This window comes from Oreochromis niloticus, linkage group LG6 (assembly GCF_001858045.2).
Source record: "Oreochromis niloticus isolate F11D_XX linkage group LG6, O_niloticus_UMD_NMBU, whole genome shotgun sequence".
NCBI classification, from domain to species: Eukaryota; Metazoa; Chordata; class Actinopteri; order Cichliformes; family Cichlidae; genus Oreochromis; species Oreochromis niloticus.
In genome coordinates, this window is record NC_031971.2 from 32,821,472 (window position 1) to 32,847,894 (window position 26,423).

The 26,423-nt window shown below is 43.0% G+C and overlaps 2 protein-coding genes across 4 annotated transcripts in view; one reads left to right on the plus strand and one right to left on the minus strand.

Annotated features, from left to right (window-relative positions):
• Nucleotides 1-1,855: 1,855 nt before the first annotated feature.
• On the minus strand, nucleotides 1,856-11,968 carry si:dkey-93h22.8 (peroxisome proliferator-activated receptor gamma coactivator-related protein 1). 2 transcript variants are annotated; one of them, XM_025907988.1, is made up of 12 exons: nucleotides 11,823-11,948; nucleotides 11,308-11,389; nucleotides 9,571-9,675; nucleotides 9,330-9,485; nucleotides 7,272-8,940; nucleotides 6,620-6,673; nucleotides 5,754-6,531; nucleotides 5,478-5,681; nucleotides 5,105-5,171; nucleotides 4,899-5,020; nucleotides 4,656-4,807; nucleotides 1,856-2,794 (listed from the first exon to the last, which is right to left on the minus strand). In XM_025907988.1, the coding sequence occupies exons 3-12, from the start codon at nucleotides 9,643-9,645 to the stop codon at nucleotides 2,694-2,696; spliced, it is 3,378 nt and encodes a 1,125-aa protein (XP_025763773.1). In that variant the 5' UTR covers nucleotides 9,646-9,675; nucleotides 11,308-11,389; nucleotides 11,823-11,948; the 3' UTR covers nucleotides 1,856-2,693. The 2 variants fall into 2 exon arrangements, with proteins under 2 accessions (XP_025763773.1, XP_005458574.1); XM_005458517.4 differs by lacking the exon at nucleotides 11,308-11,389 and having other exon boundaries at nucleotides 11,823-11,968.
• A 4,511-nt stretch (nucleotides 11,969-16,479) lies between these two features.
• ldb1b (LIM-domain binding 1b) overlaps nucleotides 16,480-26,423 on the plus strand; it is a 28,223-nt gene continuing 18,279 nt past the window's right edge. Inside the window, exons 1-2 of one of the 2 annotated variants that reach the window (XM_005458519.4) lie at nucleotides 16,480-16,788; nucleotides 22,564-22,729. In XM_005458519.4, coding sequence (XP_005458576.1) covers nucleotides 22,702-22,729 — 28 coding nt within the window. In that variant the 5' untranslated portion in view covers nucleotides 16,480-16,788; nucleotides 22,564-22,701. Of the gene's footprint in view, nucleotides 16,789-22,479; nucleotides 22,730-26,423 lie in introns of those variants that run through there. The other variant, XM_019359624.2, reaches the window with a different exon arrangement.

Consider the following 26,423-nt stretch of genomic DNA (forward strand, 5'->3'; position numbering starts at 1 on the left):
ATACTGTACACAATAGAATAGAATAAAATAAAATAAAATAAAATACTATATACAATCGAATAAAATAGAATACAAATGCTGTATACAATTAAGTATAATACAACGATGCCAGAAAAAGAGTAATGTACTTAGTGTTATTGCTATTGCACATGTGTGGATGTATCTGTTTGATCAGTTGAAGTCTTTGTTGTGGAGTCTGACAGCAGTGGGGAGGAAAGACCTGTGAAATCTCTCTGTTCCACATCGTGGGTGCTGCAGCCTGCCACTGAAGGAGCTGCTCAGTGTTGTCAGAGTCTCCTGCATGGGGTGGGAGATGTTGTCCAGCAGGGATGACAGCTTAGCCACCATTCTCCTGTCACTCAACACCTCCACTGGGTCCAGAGGGCATCCTAGAACAGAGCTGGCCCTTCTGATCAGCCTGTTCAGTCTCTTCCTGTCCCCGGCAGAGATGTTGCCGCTCCAGCAGACCACACCATAAAAGAAGGCTGAGGCCACCACAGAGTCATAGAAGGTCTTCAGGAGTGGGCCCTCCACTCCAAAAGACCTGAGTCTCCGCAGCAGATACAGCCTGCTCTGCCCTTTCCTGTAGAGAGCGTCTGAATTATGAGTCCAGTCCAGTTTATTGTTCAGATGAACACCAAGGTACCTGTAGCTGAAACAATGCTCGCACATTCATAAGCTGCCTTTATAGGTTAAAAGTATCTGTATCGGTACCGCTATCGGTAGTACTGGCCCTGTATTTACTTGGTATCAGATTAATACCAAAATGTGTAGTATTGCACAGCAGTTAATATAAATAACCAATCACAATTTAGGAAAATCAATGCATTTCAGCCTCTAGACACAATCAAGGCAACCCTCTGAAGTTCAGACTGAGCAACAGTTCAAACATGGCTGGTTGTACCAGAAGTGCTGGTAATTTTCCCACACCAACATCTGGAGGGTTTAGAGGGATGCTCTCTGGGTGAAAATGCCTTGTTGAATGCAAAAGTCAGTGGAGGATAGCAAAAAATAACCACCTGTTAGAACCAATGTATGCAGAAGAGCATCTCTGAACAGGCAAATCGTTGAACCTAGGTGGGCTACAGCAGCAGAAGACCACGGCAGTACCACTCCTGTCAGCTAAACAGAACCCGAGGCTACAATTTATAGGAATCACCAAAATTGGACAACAGAAGACTGAGAAAATGTTACCTGATCTGATGAGTCTCGATTTCTGCTGTAACATTCAGATGGTAGCGTCAGAATTTGGCATGAAAGCAGCAAGTCTTGTCTTAATGGGAGGATGGATCCATGGATCCAGTGGCCTTATATCACACTCCCTCATCTTTTCTGAGGCACAAATTGAGGTTCTTCTTGGTAGGTAATTATTGAAATAAACTGACTACATCTTTGCATATAAATCAGCACACTGCTAGGAGATCACCCAAAGGACTCCCACTCCCGAGTGTATGGTTTTGCGAATGCATCATCAGGCTAATTTTACTTTTAGCCACAAAACTGCTGGCTCTAGTTTTTTGAAACCAGGAGAGGATTTTGTGGCGCTGGAAACTAAATCTAATCCTAAGTACTGTGATGATGTCAAGATATTTGAACAGACAGTCTATAACAGTACAAACACCTTCTCCACAGAGGACCAGTGCTTTCTAGTTATAGAATTTTTAATATGACAGCAATTTAACTAGAGGTGCAGTCACTATCAGTATCTGCAGTCCAGAATCACAGGTTTGAATCAGAGGTTTTTCAAAGACTTTTTTTTTAATGGGGGCACTGCAGAGACCAAAAAATCAGTTGTGTGGGCCCATGGGAAATAATTAAATTATCTGAAATAAATTTCACACTTGATGACAATTAGTTGAAAATTCAACAGGTTACGATTTTAATTGTGAACCAACAATTAAGGAGACCCCCATGAAAAACATAGCAGCCAGATTAATGCACAAGATGAAACTGAGGTAATGCAGTGTGGTTACAGCCATAAACATTGTTTATTCTATGTAAAGAACAATAAATCACACCCTTTATTTCAAGCTCATCAATGGAAAGTAAAGCAGTGGAGCAAACCACAATTATCTGGATCTGGTTCAACATCAATATGATGTCACCCAATTTTCCTGTTTAAGTCTGGTATACCTTTGTGAAGATATAATCCTAAATGTCTAATAAACTACTAGAACAGATCCAAATGTGGACCTACTCGAAAAGTGAATCCCTTCTACATTAGTCCAAGCCCTCAAAAACTTTCATTTAAATCAGTCCAGAACAGCAAAGAAACACAAATCAACACAATAACAAAAGCTCCTAGTCAGAGGTAAATATCTACATGAAAATATCTAATCACTCAAATGAACCCAATTAAACAGAAAAACAATAAATTGCCTTTTTTTCATATACAAACTTTTCTCAGTTGCTCTGGAATGACACAAAAACCTTGTCTCACATCAAGTGCTACATGTCAACTTTATACACGAGTAACTGCATGCATACAAGTGCTACATATTTGTACATATAAACTGTACACATAAAAACCTTCATGCATTTACAATATAGTTTAGCAAAACATGAAAACTCATAACAAAATTTTTCCCATGCCAGTATGAGCACAATGCTCTGAGGTTTGTGGAAAAAAACCCAAAACAAATGCTTCGGCCTTTTCTTCCAGGTTTGTGCTGCCGTTCGTCCTCTCGGCTCTGCTACGTCTTTAATCCTCTCTGAGCCTGCTTCAGCAACGAATCAAAGTCGAGGTCCTCAAACTTGGTCCTGGAAGGAGACGCTTCTGCATCTCTGTTTGCATCTGAGAAAGAGAGGGATGTGCACATGTTCACTGCTGTGTTCAACAAGTTGAGGAGGGTGCCTGCGACGTATACTACAGTATAGTGTCAGAGCACTGTAGCAAATACAGCTTTTGATGATAACACTGTTGCACTGTAACTCTTGACCAGCAGTGACACCGGCCCTTAATCCAAGTGCTTCATCTGTCTGCGGAGGCTGTGTGATAACCCACTCTGCCCTCCTTTCCTTTCAGCCTGTCTGTGTGGCAGTTCTTTTCCCTGCGCACTGGAGAGGATGTGTGCCTTATTTTCAATCAGGAACACTGGCAACACCTGGGCCCAGAGTGCCGGTGCTCTACAAAAGTCAATAGGGATTAGTTGTTGGGTGGCTCTCCTCCCTGAAGCCTGGAATGTTTACTTAAAACCAAACAGCCCTTCTAAGAAATAGAGCTGCTTAAAAAGAGCAACAAGCCCGTTTACTGGACCTGTGTGGATTCAGATACAGCTGCACCTTCACCTTTACGAGGCGCCTCGGGCACAAAAAGTTAGAAAATCACTCGCCTAATCAATTTATAACTTACGCTAGTTACACCATTCATCTTTCTGATTAAGGTTTTCAGCTGTACACAGTGGTGCTTTTGGAGTGCTCTATTCTCACAGAAGTGAGGCGACTGTCATGATAGGCACGATCTGATATCGTCGTGTTGGTGTTGTTCCCAGATCATCATACTAAATGTTGTTCCAGGATCAACATTGCAAGTGACCAATCAGAATGTTGTGACGTCATACTTTTGCGACTTCGGGAAAAAACGCCGTAAAACAAAAAACTGTACTTAAGCTGCGAGAAACCGCCTCTGTCCACCGATCAACGGACCCTGACCCTAATCCTAATCCTAACCCTTTAATAAACGCTAAACAGAATTGATATTGTCCTTGCAACATTGGAATTTCATAAATGCACGAATGGCTTGGCGCGCAAAAGAATAACGTCACAACAATGTGATTAGTCACTTGCAATGTTGAACCTGGAACAACACCAACACGACGATATCAGATCATCCGTCACGATAGACTCGAATCGAACATGCTAGTCCTGCTGGGAAGTCATGAGGTGTTTTAACAGTTGGTTTCTGTTTGTAATGAAACACATTAAATGTGCACAATTATCATATATAAGACCAATTTTAATTCCCAACCCAAAGAGATGGCCCATGTTGTACAGGTTGGGACATCACTGGGTTGGTATCTTTGGCTCTGCAAATTAATGAGCAAAAACAACAGTTGACTGTGTTGGGTATAAACCCCCTTTTTCCTGTGCTGAACATCTCAGCCTCATGTCTGAACGAGTACTGTGGTTTCTTTCTTTTTTTTAAATGCCTGAGAGCACCTTTCAATTTTAATCTGTTGGATTTAGTCACAATGTCACATCTCTACAACTTCAATTAATTTTTTGGTTGTCTGGCTACATTTAATATGATTTCATTCAACTTCTTTTTTTCTTTATTCTGGTAGAATAAACCAAGCGTGTTTCAGCCTGTCCATTCTCACACAGCTAATATAAGGCTGAGTTTTTATTCCCTTGCGGACGCCACAGATGAGTAGTTGTTCTTATTATATTTGTAGACCTTAGTTTGAAGCCTGCATGTGCTGCTGGTGCTCTTATACTGTGTAGAATACACAGTATACTGTCTGTACAGTCATAACAAATTGAAGGATACAGCGTGTGTAGGTTCACCTGGACAATATCAGCTGTTTCATAACACAGTGGTTTTTAGGGCAATTTCTTTAGTCTTTTCCAGAGAAAAAAAATTTCTCGGTTTGTCCGGTAACTCTCTCCTTTCATTATAGTGTAGTGTTTGTCTTGGCTGTTGGTGTTGGACCTACCGAGATCTGTGTAGTTTGTATTACAAAACTGCCTTCTTCCACCAAAGCAGATGTCAAAAGGCATCTCATCAGGTTGCCGTAGTTTCCCACCATTATCGATGGCTGCGAAAGCATCTTCCATGTTGTAGAAAGTAACGAAGGCATAGTGGTCACTGTGGGAACCAAAGATATTGAGTTTAATGGTGACCCATTTCACTGTAAAGCCAATAAAAAACGTGTTAAACTGTAATGGTGCATGCTTACCCCCTATCTCTGAAGTGAAGTGACACACACTCCACCTCTCCAAACTGAGAGAAGCGTTCTCTCAGTTCATCGTGAGTCATGGACCTGCGGATGCGGCCAACGTACACCACCCGCCGCTCGTCCTGTGTGAAAGAATTAAATGCGATATAGTTACTGCCCACTGGAAAAGTGAAAAAATATCAGTACATCAGATGATTTTTACTCACTATGGCTTTCAGTTTCTGAATCCTTATCTCGTGCTCTCTCCTGAGCTTCCTGGACTCTCTGCTGCTGCTGCACGGATGAAGAAAATGGAGAGTGAGATTTTGTTCCCACTGAATGTCTCAGTTATCACATAAAATCAGGGGCATCGAGAAGTCAGTGCGATTGTTCCTTATGTCAAAAGTTAGCACTAGTTCTCTTTGGAAGTTAGCAATAACTGCACTGTATCTGAACAGGATGGTTACACAGCCAAACAGCAACAGAATGTTATTTTATCTTGTTACTGATCTCACTGTGCGTGCCATCTAAACACCTACATTTGATTTTCATTATATCACATCGTGCATTTAATACAGCTCATCAACAATATTCACTGACCTGCAAAAGTCTCTCCACCGCTTACGGCATATTTGTGGAGATGGTGACCGGGACCGGGATGTGGACCGGGACCAAGATCTGGACCGTGACCTGCTGTATCTTGGTGTGCAGCACCCTGACCTGTACCGCCGAGGAGGGGATCGGGACACGGAGCAACAGGGGGACGATGAACACGAGCTGCTCTCTGAACGCTTGCGATGGAGCCTGCAAGATGGACAGATTGTAGCCACAAAAGGCAAAAGCTCAGGCTGAACGTGAATGATAGAAGATGAGTACCTTAATCTTTTTGGAGAGCGAGATGCAGAGCTGGAGGAGGAAGAAGAAGAGGAGGACCGGGAGCTGGAGCTTGAGTCAGACCGTGGTGATCTTCTCCTGTATCTCCTCTTCTCTCTGCCTCTGACAGGAGGGCTGGGTGGAGGTGTCGGGAAGGTGCACGGAGCTGGCTTGTCTTCACTCCTCCCACGATCTTCTTTGGCAGCACAGTCTGCAAACTGCAGAGCTCTGTCTGCGGTCTCTGATCTGGCCCTGGGTTGATCGGACTGATGCTGAAGCACAGACTGTGTTTTAACAGTTGTAATCTGGTTCTTCTCTTCACCTGCAGCTTGCGAACCCTGGGTCATCACATGGTGCTCATTTGTGGTTTGAGAAGCATCCTTGAGTAAAGGAGGTTTAGCTCTGCTACGCTGAGAAGCATTTACAGGAGAATGATCTACAGAGCCGCAGTAATCGTGATCGGCAGATACGTGCGCATACATGTGAGAAGCAAGAGCTGCAGCTGACTCTGACTGAATTGTGTGAGTCTTCCTGGACGGCAGAGGACGGGGGTCAATTATCTGAATGGCCTTGGATGGAGGATTTTTCCGTCTTGCAGGCTGCTGAGTGCTCAGGATGATTTCAGTGCTGAGGGGCTCAGGGATATCCACAGCCTCCAACACTTGCAGTTTCTGAGTTTCTGCAGTGCTTAAAGATTCAAGTGGTCCCACAGAGGACATCGCTGTTAATGAAGCAGCACGAACAAGCGATGGCTCGTTCTCACAAACTCTCTCTTCTTTAGCTGGAGGAGGACAAATAAAAGGAGGTTATGTATCAGAGGACACGAGCCTCCATTATTACACTGCTGCTAGTAATCTGACAAAATTCACCTTGTGTTTCCTCAAACTGCTCCAACAAGCTGGTCAGATCAGTCGCTTCAATTCCTGATGAAGGAAAGAACAAAGGTGAAAAGAGCGCTTTGGAAGATGCTCGCCTTTAGTTCTCTCTCAGTCCTATCATCATCACATTTAACTCAAAATAATAACAACACACATGTAAGCTCAAAATGCTTGGGCTGAATATGTTCTTTGAGAAAACAGTAAAGATGAAGACTGAATCTTCTAGTATGCAGAGTTTATCACAAGTCTACCATCTTCTTATTTTTTGGACAGCCTTTAACTTTGCATGCGTCTCCTGTCTACACGTCATCGTCCCACACAAGTTTTACCAGTTTTTCCTGGTAGTTCGCAACATGTTATTTTCCTGCTTTCACTGTAGATGCCAAACAGCTTATAAGTGCTCTACTGCCGCACTGTGGTGAAAGCAACATGGTATATACTAGCAAAAAACATGGAGAAAGCATGCTTTGTGGCAAAAAACATAAAACATAACTGTTGTTTTAAATCAGGCAGATTTCACCTTGAAAATGTTTTTTCCTGATTCCAGTCTTTAAGTGTAGCTAACTGGCTGCTCTACATTTATTTCACAGTCTATCAACTTCTGTATATCTCCTAAAATGTGAAACTATTCCTTTGTGTTTACCTGAATCAGCTGTTGCTCCCTGCACTCTGCACCTGGATTGAGGAGGTGGTGGTTCCTCAGGAGGACTCATACTGTGGGTTAGGACCTCGGTTACTGCTCCAGAATCTATGTGAGTAAGTGGCTGACTGAAATGTGGGCTGACAGAGGAACATTTTACTGGTCTCTGTGCGTCAGGACTTGGTGCCTGTGGAGTTTCTGGTAAGTGCTGGGGTCCTTCGGGTGGGCTCAGACTGCATTTTTGAATGTGTGATTTTATGCTTTGTGAGTTTTCTTGTTCCTGAGAGATATAGGAATCATCTGCTATTTCACTAAATGCTGTCTTCATATCCTGAAGCGGTGCAGGGCTCTCTTGGCTATAATCTTTGATTAGAGGTGACACCTGGGGATTTAGCTCTGAGGAAAATGCCTGTCTCTGAAGAGGTGCAGCTGAGGACTCAGTCTGGAGTTCTTGAGGCTGTCTGTTGCTCTGCAGGCTTGAATCCCTGGACAGAAACTCCACTTCAGATGCTGATGAAGAGTTGGAAGTGGATGGTGATGCTGTCTGAGGAACTGGCAGGGGAAGGAGTACAGGATTTGGGGGGTCACTACTAAGTATTGTTGGCTTCTTCACTGGACTTCTCTTGCTTTCATGAAGAATGTCCGGCAGTGGACTGGCAGGTGAGAGGACTTTGGATTCAGTCCTTTGGTGGTTCAGTCTGCTGTGATTTACATTAGTGGAATATTTGGCCTCTGAGGGATGAAGCTTGCGTGGTGAAGAGGCAAGATGGGATGACTTGAAATCTGAATAGTGCTGCGGCATCTTAGGTTTGCAGCCGTTTTGTTTCTGCAAACAGAGGATGGGGGTCAGCTCTTTAGGGGGCTCAGGAACAGAGGGCCACTTGGTAGTGTAGTTCCCCTGTTTCTCTACCAGGGGTTGTCTCTTCTGGCGCAGCTGTCTGTACTGTTGGAGGCTGAGTGATTTGGCCTTTGTCTGAACTTTAGGCTGCTGGTCCTCAGTTTTGTTATAATTCACCTCCGAGGACGTTGCTGAGGCTTCAATTGCTGGATTTTCAAGTGTGCTTGTGCTGTTCAGTGGAAGTGACTCACTTTCACTAGTATGGCAATTTGTGGAATTGCTCTCATTTAATCCATTTTCCACTGATTCATCCAACGAAGCCACTCGAACAGGGCCAAAGCTCACCCTTTTCTTCCCTTTGGATGGGGGTGATCTGGAGTTTCCATTCAACAGCACGCTCTTCAGGACTTGCCCGCTATCTCTTCTTTCCTCTACCTCATCTTGTATCTTGGTCTCTATTACAGGCGCCTCGTCATCAGATACTACATTTATCTCTTCATCACTGTCTTCAGTTGGTCTTTCATACTTCCACACCTCTTCGTGGGAGAATATGGTGGGATGTGTCGGTTTATCCCCTTCCTCCACACGGAGCTTCAGACAGTAGGGGTGCATGAGCTTCACCAGGCTGACGAGAGAAGTCGAGGTAAAAACCTCGACTTCGGCATCTGCCTTTTTGTTTTTGGGATGAAACATCTGGCCTTGTAGCTTAAACATCTGTGACAGACCGCTTTTCTCTAGTGTGCCCTCCTTGCCTTTCTCTCCATCACTCTTAGTTGTGGATGCTGTAGTTGGTGTTTTAGATCTTGGTCTAAGTCTCTGAGCAAACGATGATCCCTATTAAAATGAGAGAGAGGGGTCTCAAGACTCTAATATTTATATATGTAGGAGGCAGACATGGTTAACTGTGACAGCAGGGTTCATTATCTAACATGTCAATGAAGCCAATCTCATACTGCAACTGTGCCCGTAACATGTCACTTCCTTCCTACATAAACATATGTTACCATGGTGATCTAAAAGAGCTGAAGTTGTGACACAGAAAAATCTGTATTTTATTTACAGACACCTCACTAACCCACGAATCCTGCTTTGTAAAGTTCCACATTAGCTGATCATCATTAGCTTCATGATGAAACAGTCGAAACGTTTCTCCTACTTCTTCTCTGATTACTAGAATGGACTGTGGACAATACAAGTAATTCTTTATTCTAGTTTCTACTCACCACGGTGTTGTCCCTGTACTCTGCCTGGCTGAGGAACTTGGTGTCTGGCAGGGTGTCGAAAGGAGACAGAGTCCTGCCGTCATCCTCCACACAGTCCAGCATCTCAGTCAGGGCAGACAGCAGGCGCTCGCTTTCTTCCTCAGCTCTGCTCTTGCACTGAAGTGAGAATGCCAAATCAAAATACATACACAGCCAGTGTGACTGAGTGAAATCATTTAGATCAATCTGCTTTGACTCTGACCTCCGATGGAACAGTGGAGTCTTCCAAGATGGCCAGGATGGAGTGATCCACACAGGACTGTGTGTCCATGTCCATACCTTCCACACCTGCCCTGCTCAGGACTGGCTGTAAACACAGACATTACACTTCAATGCCCATGTTATACTGATTTGCATGCACACACATTAGTGTATTTACACTTTGTGCTTAATAAAAAACAAAAAAAACCCAAAACACTCATTTCCCTGGGTGTGACCAAAAGATCAGGAAGCATGACTCTAACTCCAGAGCAAAAACAGGAAGTCCCAGTTCTGACAAAAGTTCAAAAAACTGATCAGATCTGACACTTGAATCGTGTTTAAAAAGCGAGTACTTGTCTATCACACATAAACCCATACTGACTTATGTATCGTCCTAAATGAAATGCTGTTCTTACAGAACACGATAACTTGATTGCTTACTACACTCAGCACTATCTGTAGCATTAGAGTAGCTGAATGGTGGTGCAGCTAAGTTGTTAATTAGTTTGTGAAATACAGCGGTTGTCAATAAAATGTTAACATTGGTTTTTTACACTCCCCAAATAATGTTGTCCATTTCAGGGTTTAACATAACCAACATCTCAATGACTGTGGGCCAGTGAAAAAAAAAGTGCACCACATGGACAATAATAATGGACCACATCTCTTAATCTTCAGGTGTGTTCAGTCCTTCTGCCAAAGGTGCATAAAATCAAGTATCTAGTGAAACATTTACAAACATTCATGAAGAACAGTTTGCTGTAAAGAGCTCAATGAATTTGAGTGAGCTGCTATAATAGGATGCAAACCTTTAACAAGTCAGTTTGTGAAATTTCTTCCCTCCTAGATTTTCCACAATCAACTGTAAATGATATTACTGCAAAGTAGAAGCATTTAGGAACTTAGCTCAGCCACGTAGTGTCAGACCACATAAAGTTACAGAGCGGGGTCGCTGAGGTGCACAGGGCATAAAAGTCTCACGTGCTCTGCTGACTCAGTAACTCCACAGCACCAAACCTCCTCTGGCATTAACATCAGCACGAAAACGGTCCACCAGCAGCTTCATGGTTTGGGTTTTTATGCCAGAGCACTTACTGTAAGTTTAATTTGTAGGTGTACCAGTACTTTTGTCCATATAGCGTACATTTTCTTACATCATTATTCACAAAATAATTTTTAAAAAATGCCTCTTTGGATAGTTTAAACATAAATGAAGCCATCCTTAACCACTCCCACCCACCACCTCATTATTATACAAGGAATAACTCAATCAAGAAGCTGGTGAAAGGAAAGGTGCCTGTGTTACGTTGGATACTGGGTCTAATAATTTGACCTAAGAAACCCTATAAAATACTATTTCTTTTTTAAAGATTTAAATCTGTGACAGCACACTTATAACTCACTGGGAACCAGGAGTGCGCATGTTTGTTTTAATAGTATTTCATTTTATTAACAAACTTTGCCTATTTTTTGGGACCGCTATTTAAAAGACCCCTGTAACTATTTTAGGCTCTAAATGTGATTATGTGGCTCATGGTATTAAAACAAGAACTGTGTGGGGTTTAATTCATATACTATAACTAAACACAAAGAGGAGCAGACACTCAGTCAGACAGCAGAGGATTTCTCTTAAAGGAAAGAACAGGAAAGTGAAACCTCAGCTTTTAAGATCAAGTGGTGTTGAATGAGTAGGAAGCCGGCTAAGGCCCTAGAGGCGGGTGTAACATCTGTACAGCACCTCTGGGAAGTGAAGCAGCTCTCATTTCCTGCACTCCTCTAACCAAGCATTTGCTTGACGGGGCAGCGGTTCATTTCTGTGCCTGGAAATATGTTAAAATTAGGCTTCAGGCAGTCAAGCAAGGACAGCAGCTGGGGGATAGTTGAGGGAAATAAAGCAGTGTGGGTCGTACGGAGGGCGCTGCCTTATCTGAACATCTTGTACCTCCGCGGGAACTCACCGGCTTCCCTCCGTTTAAACGTCTAAACTAATAAACATTAAACTAGACACAAACAGCCTCATTAACTAGCTCGTCAATTAGCATTCCCCGCATCCAATGACAGCACCCAAATGACAGGCGGATCGATCCGCTCCCTGATCACTACCTGAGTAGTACTATGAGCTCTTTTCAGCCACGTGTCGTTATTCGCGCATGTGGCCTCGAGCGCAGGGGAAACACGCCCGACTAAAGCACCGAAACCCGCCACCATGCGGTCTATTTTATGACCGATGAGCTAAAGTGAGGAAACCGGTACCTCGTTGGGGGTGTTGCTGGCCATAAAGTCGCTGTTGCCGGCATTTATTTCCCCGTCTTCCCCCCTCCACCGCGCCGCCATCTTGCCTCTCCACATGGTCCGCTGGCAGGCCGAAGGGAGACACGTGGTCACCGGTTGTAAGCGCGCGAATAGCACTGATCTGAGATCGGGTTTTTAGGCCCAACTCAGTTAATTAGAGCGAGGCCACGAGTAGAAATCAGATCCCAGGTCAGCCGTCTGCTCGTCACGTTTCTCATTGATTATTAATTAGTTTTAGCTTAAAAAATAGTTTTAGTGACCCACAAAGCGAGACGAATTAGGGACAAATAAATGAAGCGGGTTTTGAAAATGAAAGGTAAAATAAAAGGCAGCTTATTAAAGGAATTGTTTTTCTTTTCTTTTTACAGGATTGTATTCAGAAGCACTTAAATGTTTCTGGACTCTTTCATGCCACCCAATTATAATCAATTCAATCAAATAAGTAAAAAATTAACTTATTAAAAGTTGATTGTTGTTACAGGTTTAAATTTTTCATTCATTAGTTATTGCTCAAAGCGACACCTTGTGGCCGAAGAATCAGAATACTTTATATTCACTGGGGAATTGTCTTGTTACAGATGCTATGTACAAATATAGATATGAGCAATAGAAAATGTAAACTCTCTATAAAACCAAGAAACTCAAAGTGAAATGTTAAATTAAAATTAATTATTCTAAAATGAATACAAGTGAAAATGGTCCAGGTAGGAGTGATTTCCTGTTCCAATAATAAAGTATACCTGATCCATATCAGTATCTAGTTAAGTATCTAGCAAAGTGAAAACACAATTCAGCGTTTCTGGCTCTTTAAGTGATACCTTTCTTCTTCTTAATTTGTCCCTGAGGTTTTGCATTAAGATTTCATGAGGTACCCTACCACTGCTGTAAGAAGACCCACCCTCACAGCCTCCATAGTCTGGCCTCGCTGCTCTTCTTGCTCCCCGCTGGCTCTGGAAAAAAGATCTCACTTTGTGCAGAGAAGGACACATGCCACACAAATATGTATAATTTATTAAGTAGCATTTTATCAAAATAAAGGCAGAAACAGTCAGATACAACTCAGGCTGCCTGACATTTGTTTGAATCTGTTTTATGGCATGAAGCTTTGATGGAGAGAGCACTAATGGTGTAAGTGGGAGTTATCTTCTAGTGCTTTATTATCGCTGGTGTTATAATTGCTGAGAGTGCAGTAAAAATATCAGTGCAAATGTTCGGCATCAGTGGCTTCACAAAATGTTAGATACCATAATAAGCTACATTAAAAGTCAGTCATTGAAATGGTGACTGTAACCTCCTGGTTTCTGCCCCATCTACAAAACAGACTAACTGATTGTGCGCATGTTCAGACATCACAATATTTGCTTTGCCAGTTCTTTTCCGTTAGCGATTAACAACGGCGTTACTAACTTGTTTAACTTGAAATGGGACCTTTGTGAGGTCCAGTTTTTCCAGTTTAGTCTTCTCATGGACTCGAGGCCACAGAAAGCTTTAAAGGAGTGAACACAGTTTGATTGATTGTATTTATTGCTTGTTATTCATATGATTTGCAGTTCGGTGTGATTGGTGCTTTGTTTCGTTTCTTTCCTCTTCATCTTCTGCAGCTCCACATCATGTTAAGTCACATATGAGCAATTGTTATTATACATCTGAGTAATAAATACAACTGCTCAAATCAGTATTTTCAGCTGTGGTTGATTACATTTACATATTCAGTACATCAACTATGTGCTTTCCTCTTGTTTCCTTTTCTATTTACTGTTACACTTTGTTTCTATTTGATTATGAAGTTGAGCCAATCATCACTTAATCATTTCAGCAGTAGCTGGGGAGTTTGCTTTGTTTCGATCTAAGAACAGATTGTTGTCAGTTTGTTGCCTCTGTCTGCACCATAACCAGGTGAAGGTGGCCGTCAGTAGTTATAATGTCTCATCATTTGAAATGCTTAAGTGAAGAAGATTAAGTTTGTGTGAGTCTTCACCTGCAAGTGATGGCAAATACACGAAGCTTCAGACTCTGATCAGGTGTGGCTATATTATATTATATTTTTAGTTTATTAAGGAATTCCCTGATCTGTCTGACTCTGCCAGCCATTTGCCTCATTGCATGTGAAGAAGCTGGGAAGATGAAATGAAATAAAGAGATCTGGACTCTTATTACCTAATAAATATTAAGCTTTAAAAACAGAGATCTTATTCATTTTTTTATTCACTTTATTCACATGGTTAGCACTAAGTGCAGGATTTAACACAAAGGTCTTTTGTAAATGTAAATGTTAGATCTCCACCAGGTGAAAAGAAGCTAGTGCTAACTCATAAAACCTATGAGACGAAGCACGCTATGAGCTATTTATAGTGGATATTTTACGTGAAGGAGACCATTGGTTTTAAGATAAACTGTCTAATTATTCGTTTCTGTACAAGCCAGAGGAGAGATATGCAGCTGAAGGTCAAAGTTGTTGTGCACGCATCAGATCCTTTTTTAAAAATTGTGCACAAGTTGTCATGCTGTATTTCCTTGAGACTGTGGTGCTAATTCTTCTAACATATTATCCCAATAGAGCACCTCTCTCCCAGACTGCAGCCTTGTTTGTGTTTTCCAGAATTTCCAAAAATAGAGTGGGAGGCAGGTTTCAGCTATCAGACTCCTGTTCGTGGAACCGGCTCCCAGTTTGGCTTCAGGAAACAGACACCCTCACTACTTTCAAAATGGGCCTTCAGCTGTCTTTTTTTAAAATAAAGCTTATAATTAGGGCTCAATCTGGTGACTGTAAACCATTTTTAATTATGCTGCTATAGACTCAGACTGCTGGAGGATTTCCCATAATGTACTGAGAAGTTCTTTTCACTCCCCAATGTGTTTATTGTTTGTCCTTTCCTTATTTCTCACCTCTTATTCTTGTCAATTAACAACCAGTTGCATATAGATGCTCCTTCCTGAGCTTGGTTCTGCTGGAGGTCTGTTCCTGCTTGCTCATAGGGGATCACCTGATCATTGGGATTGTCCCTCTGATATAAGAGAAGCTCTCCTTACAATAAAAAGCACCTTGAGATTACTTTAATTGGTGATCTGATGCTAAATCAATAAAACAGAATTAAACTGAAATCAGCTGAATTGAATACCCAGCAAAGTCAAAGTCAGACAGATATAATGTATAGCCTTAATTTTACACTTTTATATGACTGACATCATTTAGGTCCTGGCTATTTAAATATATTTCAGGGGGAAATAACTCATGTTCCTATTTATGGGTCATGGAGGTGGAAATATTCCACTGCTGCAATGTATTTTCCCCACTAGATGGTGATATTGTACACCTGCTATTACGTTCCACTCATTCTTTTGTTTTCTATTGGCCATCTGAAGTTGTGAATCAGTTCATTCTCAACTCCATACCAGCCACCTACAGTTAAAGCTATTTAAATAGCCATAGGCATTTGCATAATAAATGTCAAGGTTGTTCACCTTTCTGTTTGTGCTATCTTGTATTATCTTGTCTTTTTTTCCTGTGGAGGACTGTGGATGTGTCTGTCCTGTTATCTTGTGCATACCAGGAAGGAGCTGACCTTTCTGCTGAATGTCACGGTGGAGTCAATGGCTGCACCAGATTAGCAGGGAGGAAAAATGTGCTCTCTGATACACACTTTAACAAGGTACCACACATACCCTGCTCATTTACAAGTCTGCCCGATGTGTACTTATACTGTACGTCATGTCTACCATGCAGTCTGCTCAGCTTGTCGCCTGTTTCCCACTCTTTTTGTTGCTTTATATAGTTTAATCCCCTGTCTTCTTCTGTTCTGTTGCTTCAGGTCTCTTCAGCTGCCACACACCGACGACCTCCCACCTCATCTTCCACAACTCTTGAAACACATTACTGCCTGAAATGGGGCCAAAGCATCCTCCAGTCTCCAGTGTGAGTGTGTTCAGGAGTGTGCAGAGGCAAGTGTGTGTGTGTGTGTGTGTGTGTCAGGAGAGGCAGTTCTGTGTAAGTGGGTCACCTTACTGCCGCATCCAGCGCACAGCCACCCTGCCAGTATATGTCCCCACAATCACAAACACCCATATTTAACCCACTCTCCACACACCACATGCCCCCCCCCGTATCCTTTTTCTTCTTCCTTTTTTTATCATTTTTTTTTATTTATTCCTTAAAAAAAAGAAATATAAAATTCACTCACTTATGTGCCAGCCTTTACTTTCATTCTTGGTGGGAGGAAAAGCTCTCCTGCTTTTCTTTCATGCCTCATCTGTCCTGTACTTCTCATCTTTTCCTCACTCTTGACCTGCAGGAAGACTCCCACAGTGCTCTTTTGGCATGTTTGAATTTTTAAAGAACCTGTGAGGTCTAAGGAGTCAGGTATAAGCTTTCCTTTATCACTCTAACTCACACTTGCTGCATTTCTCTCTCTGTGTGTGTTTGTCTTTATGACTTCCAGTCGTCTTTGCTGCTCGGTCATGCAATGTTTTACGTGTCTCTTATGTGACCTTTCAAATATTGTGTAACACTGGGAGCAGTGTGTTATAAAAAGGCAAAAGCACTCTGATCTTTAACTTGACACCTTCTCTATGGGGGAAAAGCAGGACACACAGGCATTACTTTGGAGACTGCTGAGTTGGGGAGCTCTGTTGCTTTCGTCCTCGTTTGATTTTTTTTCTTTGCTTCAAGTAAGTCTTCTTTTTTCTTTGCTTTCAAAGCAGAGTGGAGGAATGCCCTCCCACATGGTTCAGAGAACATCTGTTAGTGAGAAATGAAGGCCTGAGAGAGAAAGAGAAGGAGGGGGAGGTGGTGCAAGGGGACTTACATTAATACAGAAGACGAAAGGAGGTGAAGAAAGAACAGGAGAGCATGCGGAGAGGTGGAAAGGGGAGGAGAGAGAGTGACAAGACCTCAGCTGGAGGAGACCACCCTTTCTGCAGATCAGCAGAGGTGAGACTATCCAGAGGTATCCGAGAGATAGTGACTTACAGGTGCACATGTTTCCGTGCACGTATGCATACAAACACACTCAGCATGGTAACAGAAACCTACATCAATAATGTAGCTGAGAGAAACAGGATGCAGTTTCTGCCTTACATAAGAGTTTACAGACGGCTGGCTCGCTCAGAACAGCCTCTTTCATTCTCTGCTTTGCCCTCAGGCTGGATGCACACAAGATTTCTTGAGCTAATTAACCACCACATTTGCCTTCCAAACAACTTTAACAGATAACTATGCAGCAACAAAGGCATGAGAGTGGCACTAAAGCCATTTTTAACTTCAGTCTACTGACTTTAGGTGATTTGTTTTACTCTCTAGAGCAAAATTTTTCAGCAGTGCTTCTGTAGCTGCTAATTTGCTGGTTCCTACATTATTAAAGTATTGCAACAGGCTTGTTTCTAACAGGCATGACTAATGACCTGGGAAATGAACTTTTGTCTTTGCTGCTGCGCACATACTGTTATAGTCAAACCTGGCAGCACCTAAGCACGTGTCGTGTTTAATCCAGGTCACAGAGGGTCACAGAGACATGATAGAGGTTCAGTAGGACTTGGTATATTAATGTTTGATGGGCTATATCCTATGAGGTAAAGCAGAACAAGTTAAAATCTACTAGAGCATTGCATTTTCTAAGATGGCAAACATTACATCAGCTTTACACGAGTATGTTAGCAGCATACTGACTTCAGCTACTGTTAAACTTATTCCAACAACATTTTTAATGCTTTTTAAGTAATGCGACACAAATAAGAAACTGTTGCTGTTGCTGTAACACACTCTTGTAACCTATATTTGAAAAAAAAAACAAAAAACGGGCAATTTTAGTTTTTCGTTCAGGGGTGGCTATAGCTCAGGAGGTAGTCCAGGTTATCTTCTAATGGGAACTAAGCTCGATTCCTGGCTGCTCCAGTCTGCGTGACGAAATATCCTTGGGCAAGATACTGCTTTCATCGGAGTGTAAATATGTGTGAATGCTAGATAGAAAGCACTTCTATAGAAAAAAAGTGCTTGCACAAATGGGTGAATGAGACTTGCAGTATGAAGGCCTTTGAGTGCCCAAGTACAAGTGGACCTGTTAAGTAGGTCAGTTAATAAGCTGACTTATTGAGGAAGAACTCAACATATATACAAGCAGAGCAAACCATTATTAATGAAAAAGGGGGAAGCCACCGGGACAATAACTGAACACAGTTGCAAAGAAACTCCACCCCCACCCATGCTCTCACAGAACATGGTTCAGTCCACTCTGCCCTCACCTTCTTGTTTGATCAAACCATGAAGTACAGGAGGAGTCAACAGGTAACTGAATTTATTAATAAGAGTCTAAACCAGTTATGCATACAATTAGTTAGAACTTCACTTAACAACCTAAAGTTTTTTGTAAATCCAGAGAGTAAAACAGAAATAAACCTAAGTATAGTGCTGATGTGGGAGAGTATGAAACCATAAATCTGTATGTTGGATTTATGAGGGGATGAAGATTAACAACCTGTTATTTCAGTCGTGGGGCTGTGAAAATCACCATCACAGGAGCATTTCTGGCAACTTCATCAGTTTTGTTCCTGTTCTGGTGTCAGCTTGGGAATTCCTGATATACATGCTGTATGCTACCTGCTGTGCACCACACACAGAGTCAGCAAAATGTTGACTGCCTAGAGAGACTTCCCTCAAGAGCTGTCGGGCATCACGGAGGAGCAAAAAAATGAGTAAATATTAAGCTAGCATTCATCAGGTGGACAAAAAACCAAACAAACACACAAACAAAAAAACATTTCAAATGAACATTAATGCTGCTTTGCATCTTCTGGGTGCATAAATTGGCAACTGCTTGCTGATGCATTAGCTATAACAAGTTATTGAAGTGATAATTTGTCAGTATTGTATTTGTCTTTCCCCAAGTGGAGCCAAAATAATCAGTTAATGCTGGGTTTACTGAACTGTTTTATAGATTAGTGAGAAAAAAGGGGGTAAGAAGAAAAAAATAAGTTAAAGGAAATGTGCATCATAATCCAATAAAGTCTATTGTAAGGCAACACAGCAGGCAACGGTGATACTTGATTAGGTATTTAAAAAACGGCTTTCTTGTTCTCCTTTGTTATTTTCTTCGCCGGTGCCTTTTCTTCACCTTCTTGTTTTGTGTTGACTGCTTGTCTTTTATACTGTAATCTCCCTCCACGGCTTCCTTTGTCTCGGTTATTTCTCTGTTATGCAGGCTTTGACTATCTGCAAACTGGCAAATTGTTAATGCGTGTGCATGCCTGTGTATAAATGATTGTTGTAGAGTTTAAGACGGCGTGCTTTGTGTCCACACCCATTTGAAAGTATGAACTTGTCAAATATGTCTCCATGAAACTGTTAATGTGGGCAGATACATGTGTGAATCACAGTTTTCATTTATAAAATTGTGTGTGTGTAGAAGCTCATCATGCTTGTGCTATCCTTTTTCTGCCACATTGCCATGGCGACAGTGCCCTCCCGGGGTAATGGGGGACGAGTGCGCCAGAGCTATTTATTCTTTCACCCTCCCTCTTTCCCTCTCTCCCTCCATCCATCTCCCTCTCTTTTCCTTCGTCTCTCTCTCTCTCCCTCACCACCTCTCTCACTCACTCCATCTCTGCCCTCTTCCTTCTGCAACCTCGCCGTCTTTCCCTCTCTCCTTCTCCCTCCTTCCTCTGCTCTTTCTTCCCCTCTCTGATTGGCTTAACGCTCTCCTCCTCAAAATGAGATACTGCCTAATGAGACAGAGGGTGAGGAAGAGAGGGAGGGGGGACAAAGAGCAAGTGTCTTAAAAAAGGCAAGTAGGAATATGTGGGGGAGGCAATCTACGCAGACTTGTGTTGCATGTAAAGAGAGAACCAGATTTAACAAAACTCTGTGATGTCATTCTGGAGGGAAACGGCACGCTCTTGTTTATAATTAGACATCTCAGCAATGTGCGTATGTGCAGAATGTGCTGTATTCAGTCTTAGGATGTCAGTGGGGGTCATGACCTTTCTAATGGCTAAAATCCCTGAATAAGCACAATTTATACACTGATCAGCCACAACCATTAAAAGCACTGACAGGTGAAGTGAATAACATTGATTGTCTTGTTACGATGCAGTGTTCTACTCAGAGACCTTGCCCTCACCCCAAACCCACCCTCAGGAATGGCTGAAGAACACAATAAAGAGCCCCTACGTTTTGATCTGACCGTCAAACCGGCCCAGATCCCGATCCAAATGAGCATCTTTGGGAGGCACCAGAACAAGACCAACCCAGCACCCAAAGTTGCTGCCAGGTGTCAGACATCACAGGAAAACTCCACATATTCTGATTGGCAGAGCTGCTTTCGCAGCACCATACTATAATTGGTTTAGCAGTGTAGCTGATTGGTGAGCAGGTGTTTATTTTATTTAATTTTTTCTTTTAAGGTGAACAAGAAAGATTTTACCAGTATTTTACGAGAAAATAACTGCAAAAATTATGAATATGAAAATAAAGATAAATTTGGGTAACCGAGTTCTACAGTAGCAACCAGAGCTGGGTGACTTAGTGTGGAAGCAAATTGTTAATTTGCATGCAACACACTATAAGCTTCTAAGCTCCTAAGCTTCCAACTTGCAAGTCTTAAGTTATGAACTAATAAGCTGCATAAAAACAGCTAACTGCTAATTAGTGGTAAGTAACTTATAAATACAGTGAAAGAACTTCACATGTCAAACCCGAGCACAGATTTCTTGGACAGCCTGTTAGTACAATTAATTTGTCTTATAATTGCATTTGCCTTAAAGTGCTCCAAAAGGCGCCAACGCCCACACTTGAGAAGTCCATTTCAGTGACTTAGATTAGCTGAGGTGAAGTGTAGCAGACCTCCATTAACTGTAGCGGCCTATGTTTGCATCTACATCAAAGCAGACCTGCCACTAATAATATTTTATGTGCCAGGCTGCAAACTTATTTGTGCTGAAAGGCTGAACATGCAAGTCTGTGGGATCAGACCTGATTCAGGAGCCAGCCTCAAGTGGCCATACAAGGAACTGGAGTTTTTGGCACTTTTTCAGCATTGAAATAGCAGCTTGGTTAGGAACCACCAGTTTACAAGATATCAAATGCCAGGAAAAAACCACAACCATCCATGTAGGTGGCACTCAGCCACAAAGCCAATTTGTTCCAAGTTAAATCATTTAAGTATAATATGTATCTACACTTAAAAAAAGAGGTAATGTGATTTTCCTCAAATTACTGGGTTCTGGGGCTTTGATCAAAAGCAGACATGCATTTGTTGGGAACTATTGTCAGCTGTGGATTAATACGCATTTAGTTTCAAACTGAGTATTTTGGAGTAGCAGGGAAGTGCACTCGGGATAAACTGCAGAGCTCATGTACAACTACATGGCTCAGTGATGTAGCTTAATAGTTCTTTGGCAGAGAGGAAAAAATACTTGTTAATCGCAACAACTCGCTGACAGAGGCCTGTCTTTATTTATTTATTTATTTTTTTGGCAATTAGAGTAGGATAGTACCTGATGTGTCCTTAAGCGGTCGGGTGTCATGTCACTTATAATGTGGGCCTAACGACTCTCTCCTCCTGACACAAACTTGAGCATCTGACCGAGAAAGAGAAATGACATAGTGATGGAGGGAAGATTAGGGCGAGATGGAGACAGTGGGAGGGAAAGGTAGAATGGAAGAAAGAGTAATAAGGACTGAGAGAGAGAGACAGCGAGGGGGGAGGGAAGGGCAGGGGAGATAAATGGCCGAGTAGACAGGAAGATGAGTGAAGCGAGAGAGCAACACTGTGTGACATACTGCAGACAGGAAGACTAACGGAGCGAGAGAGCGGATGGGTGAGAAAGAGAGGCGAGAGAGAGGAGGCATGTTAGTTGCATCCTCCTCCCTTTTTCCTCACCCGTTTCCCTCCCCCTGCCCGTAGCAGACCTTCTCTGGATGGTAACAAGCCACTCAGACAGCTGCAGCGCACACACACACACACACACACACACACACACACACACACACACACACACACACAGCCAGATTTCCTGAGGATCATTTAAAGCTTCACTTCTCTACGTGTGTGTGCTCACGTGTGTCTGTGTGTGTGTGTCATTGTAGCAGCAGCAGCAGCAGTAAAAAAAAGGGAAAAAAACAGTCTCTACATATTTAAAGGGGGGAAAAAAGGGACCCACATCACATGGTTGTTATTCTCTCAAATCTGCCTCTCAGGTCACTTTGACAGTCCACTCTCTCTCTCTCGCCCTAGCTTACTCGCTTGCTCGCTCACACACACATTCGCACACACACTCTCTCCCGCTCTCTCTCTCTCTCTAGCACTCAGCCGCTCATTCCCTCCCTCTCTCTTTCTCTCTTACTCCCTCTCTCCTCCCACCTGAGCTGTAATTTGCAGGGCTGATGAGGGTGAGGGCAGAGCAGAGGCAGGAGCAGTATTCTCCTCACTCGATAACACGCACTCACTTACACACTTGGACACACACTCGCAGTGTGATTCACAGTGTACAGCTACAACTGAGAGAATCTGATCCTTTGTGTGTGTGTGTGTGTTTGTGTGTGCTCTTTTTTTAACCTTTTCTTCCCCTCTTTCTCTCTTTTCTCTTTTCCTCCCTCGCCGTCACTCACTCACTCCCTCCCTCACTCACTCACTCCCTCTTCTCTCTCTCTGCTCCCTGGCGGTGTGTATGTGTGTGTGTATGTGTCTGTGTGTGTGAACCGTGGGGATAACAGACGCTCATGTGAGCAGCCTCAGTGGCGGCAGCAGTGACTGGTGAGAAAGAGGAGAGAGAAGAGGAGAGGAAGAGAGCAGGGATAACAGAGCCACCACCACCATCATTCTGATCGGATTCACACCAGACATGTGAGAAGATGTCCGTGGGCGGCTGCGCGTGTCCCGGTAAGTAGCTGCCGTGGTGATGGTTGTCTTTAACGACAGCCCTGCCGCTGCTGCCTCTGCTGCTGTTGCCAGCCGCTGACTTTTTCTGGTTGTTGTTGTTGTTGTTGTATTTTGGTTGGTGAGTGCAGCGGCTGCTGTGGCGTGACCGACTGGGGCAGAGAGATGGGGAAAGAGGTGCCCCGAGGCCCTGGGGCTCTGTTTGCAAAGGCTCATGGGAGGTCACCCTCTGCGATGGCTGATGAAGTGCAAAGAAAATACTAGGATATATGCAGCAAACATGCGTTCTTCTTATCAGCTTACTCTTTTAGTTTCAAGATCAAATGCTGAAGATATTTGCTTGCGGCACGCACATCTGTGCATGAAGTTGTTGCAGTGGCGCCACTAATGCAACTTCTTCCTCTTCCTCCACCAGTTGTTGTTCTTGCTGTTTCTGCTGTTGCTAATGATGCTGATGCTTTCTGACTAATGGCCCAGGTTAACAACAGAGTCCTTTATAAGTTACTCTCTCATCCAAAGTGGAAATCTGACAGTGGAGGTAGCGGAAAAGAAGAGAGGGGGGAAAAGGATCAAAGTGTGACATTTAAAGGGCAAAGATCAGTGGCATGAATCAAAGGCTTGCATGATTGATTTTGCTCCTCTTCTCACAGAAGAGTTACTAATGAATGCTTGATGTTTCGCGGCTCACACAGGAGTATGCTGTTTAGGATTTGTGAAGAGGGAGATGAGGGGATGCTTCTCTTGCAGGTACAGAAGCAGTTTTTATCGCTGATATCAAAGTGGGGAAAAAAGTGCCCTGCTACATCTGTGGGACGTGATTTTTAAAGATTCAAGTCTTGTTCTTTAACCAAAGCATGGATGTATAATGGCCTTGTTAGGGAGCCTTTTACCTAGAAGTTCTCTTTAAGTTCACAAAACGAGGTCAGCAAGTGCACAGTCGAATGGGAGAAGGGGAGACGCTGACCTTACTCTAACACAATTACTTGCACCTCTCTCTGTTCGCTGCTGTTTTCTGTGACATCTGAGGCTTCTTCATTCATGTTAAATATCTGTCTTTGGGGTTGAAGAAGTGTCAGTCATATCGCCACAGTCGTAGCTTCATAGGCCGTTTTCATTTCGTGCCACGATAAAAAAAACAGCCCTGCAGACCGACTGTCGCTTGTCACCATTTTATTAAAATCGGTTGAAGTTGAGTATCGGCTACAGGGCTTCTGGGAACAGAGCCACGGAGAGCGACCTGGAGGGAGTAATATCCGTCATATTAGGCTACCATATTGAGAGGTGTGCGACTTCTGAGGAACTCCCCGCAGTCCTCAAACAGTTGTGTTTAGGTGTGGGACGCCTGACAGCAAACAGATAATTCTTCTGGTTTTATTGACTTTAATCAGGCAGAGGTGGAAAGAACAAGAGAAATAAAGGTCTAGAAATAAACCCTGCACTGCTCAGCCTCAGGCAATATATTATTAAGTGTTACAGCGATTTATGTACCACTCCTGATAGGACGTGTAGGACATGAAATATAATCCTATAGCTGCGAATGTATTCATAATCATGATAGATGCTCTCAGAATCTGCTGCTGTATAATTCTCAGCAGCAGGAATGGAAGAAGGAAGTGTGATAAAGTTGTGAGTTGCTGTGTGTATTTATGTGCGTGTGTGTGTAGGGTGCTGCATAACCCTGACGTGGCCTCCTCTCTTCTCCTGCCTACCAGGCCACAGCGGCCACAGTGGTCAACCCTCAAACAGCCGGGATGTGGATAAAGAAATTTAGCCAACCACTCATCGAGTATCATATTTCCCTGGTGCCAGTCTCGACTTTAGTCATTAGAGAGATGGAGCACTAACTGGTCCCATGTTTTGCGGTTTGGAAACTCTTTAGCCTGCAGATTATTTTAAAGGCGGAAAGTTTCGGAGAAGCAAACTGAGAGACAATGTCAGCTCTTCTTGGCTTGTACAGTTTAAGCTTGTAGACAGATGAATAGGAAGAGACACGACTGAGGATGACAGATCAGAAAGCTGGGTAGTATAGAAAGATGTTGGCAGACAGATTTGATATCAGCAAGGGCAAACTCTCTAGACGCACCAGATAACAATTTGTCTGGAGCGCACAATGGTACAGGGAATATGGTGCATCAGAGTTTTCGCGTGTGTGTGTGTGTTCAATCATGTGTTTTCAATCTCTGCGCAGCGCTCCGTGTTACAAAGGCAAACGCTGCCACCTCAGCCGTTAAACAAGCCTGCGCAGCAGAGGCGAGAGCATTTGTTTAGAACCGGGCCTTAGCTATCTTGTGGTCAGATTGCATACTTAATCAACGTGGTCATGGAAATTTCCAAAAAGATGTATGACTGCACTCTTCTGCGCTCCACTTTTGCTCTCATATTGTTCTCTCTGGTGTTCCCCTTTTTGCTGTTGGCTTTTTTCTGTTTTTTTTTTTTTGTATTCTCTTTTTCATTTTTTCAATTAAAAAATTTTATTGACAGAGTAGCTTCTTGTCTGGTGACATCTTTCACTTTTCAGCTCCTGGCTTCATAGATGTCGACGCATATTTAGCAAAACCAAAACTTTAAAAAGACAACGCAACTGTGCAATCTTACTTTCTCATGCACATCTGGTGACCTTAAAAAATACGTGTGATTAACACAGCTTCAGTCACTCACACAGATACACATGTATACACAACATGAGGTAACTGAAGACCAATGTAAACACTGCCTCCTAAAATGGAACAATCACTTCCATTCATTCAAGTCAACTTCAAATGAACCCAAAGCTTGACCCTAAAGTGACGCTAGTTAATTTACACGCTTAAGTTGCCACCCTCTTTATATAATTAAACCACGATCAGAGACTCTGTGAAGGCTGACTAAATACAACAGCATGTAAAATGTGAAACTATATAATTTCTGCCTTTTGGTTGCTTTCGTCTTGTTCTCTGTTGTTTACATTCCTGAGCCGTGTTCAACGCACAAGGATCCTCCCCCTTCTTGTGTGGGCTCACAGTTTGTACGTGAGTGTGTGTGTGTGTGTGTCTGGATGCACACACACAGCATGTGTCCTGACATGTGGATGACATAAACAGTGGGCCAAAGTGTGTGAGGGAATAACTTTACTAAATGGTTACTGTGTTTTCTGCTTGGAGATCAATTAGATGACTTCATACTAGTCTACACTGACCTTACAGTAAAATCCACACTACTCTGTGCCCCCCCCACACACACACACCTCTGTGATATCTCTCCCCCATATCTCCCCTGTCCCCCCTCTCCCACACAGTTTCAGTCTGCACTGTGTATATACCTTCATCCTTCTTTCCCTTCTCACCCTCCCCTCACTCCCTCTTTTTCTTTGACTCCTCTGATTGCTAGCGTATGTTGGCTGGCTGGCTGGCTGGCTAGAGTGGGGGAAGCAGTGGGGAGGAGTAAGGAGGGAGACGGGGAAAGAGAAGGAGAGAGAGCGACAGAGAGAGAGAGAGAGAGAGCGAGAGAAGGGGGAAGGGACTGTGCCCTCTCATGCAGAGAGTCACATGGTGTCCCTGATTGGAGGAAAATGAGTAAAGACTGCAGCTCTGGCTGAAATGGCAACAGACAAAAACGCACAAAGGCTGAGCTGTTTAAAAACGGGTTGCACAACAAGAGAGCCTGGAGAGGAGGAGGAGGAGGAGGGTGTGACAGAGGGGAAGAGAGAGGGAGTGAGCAG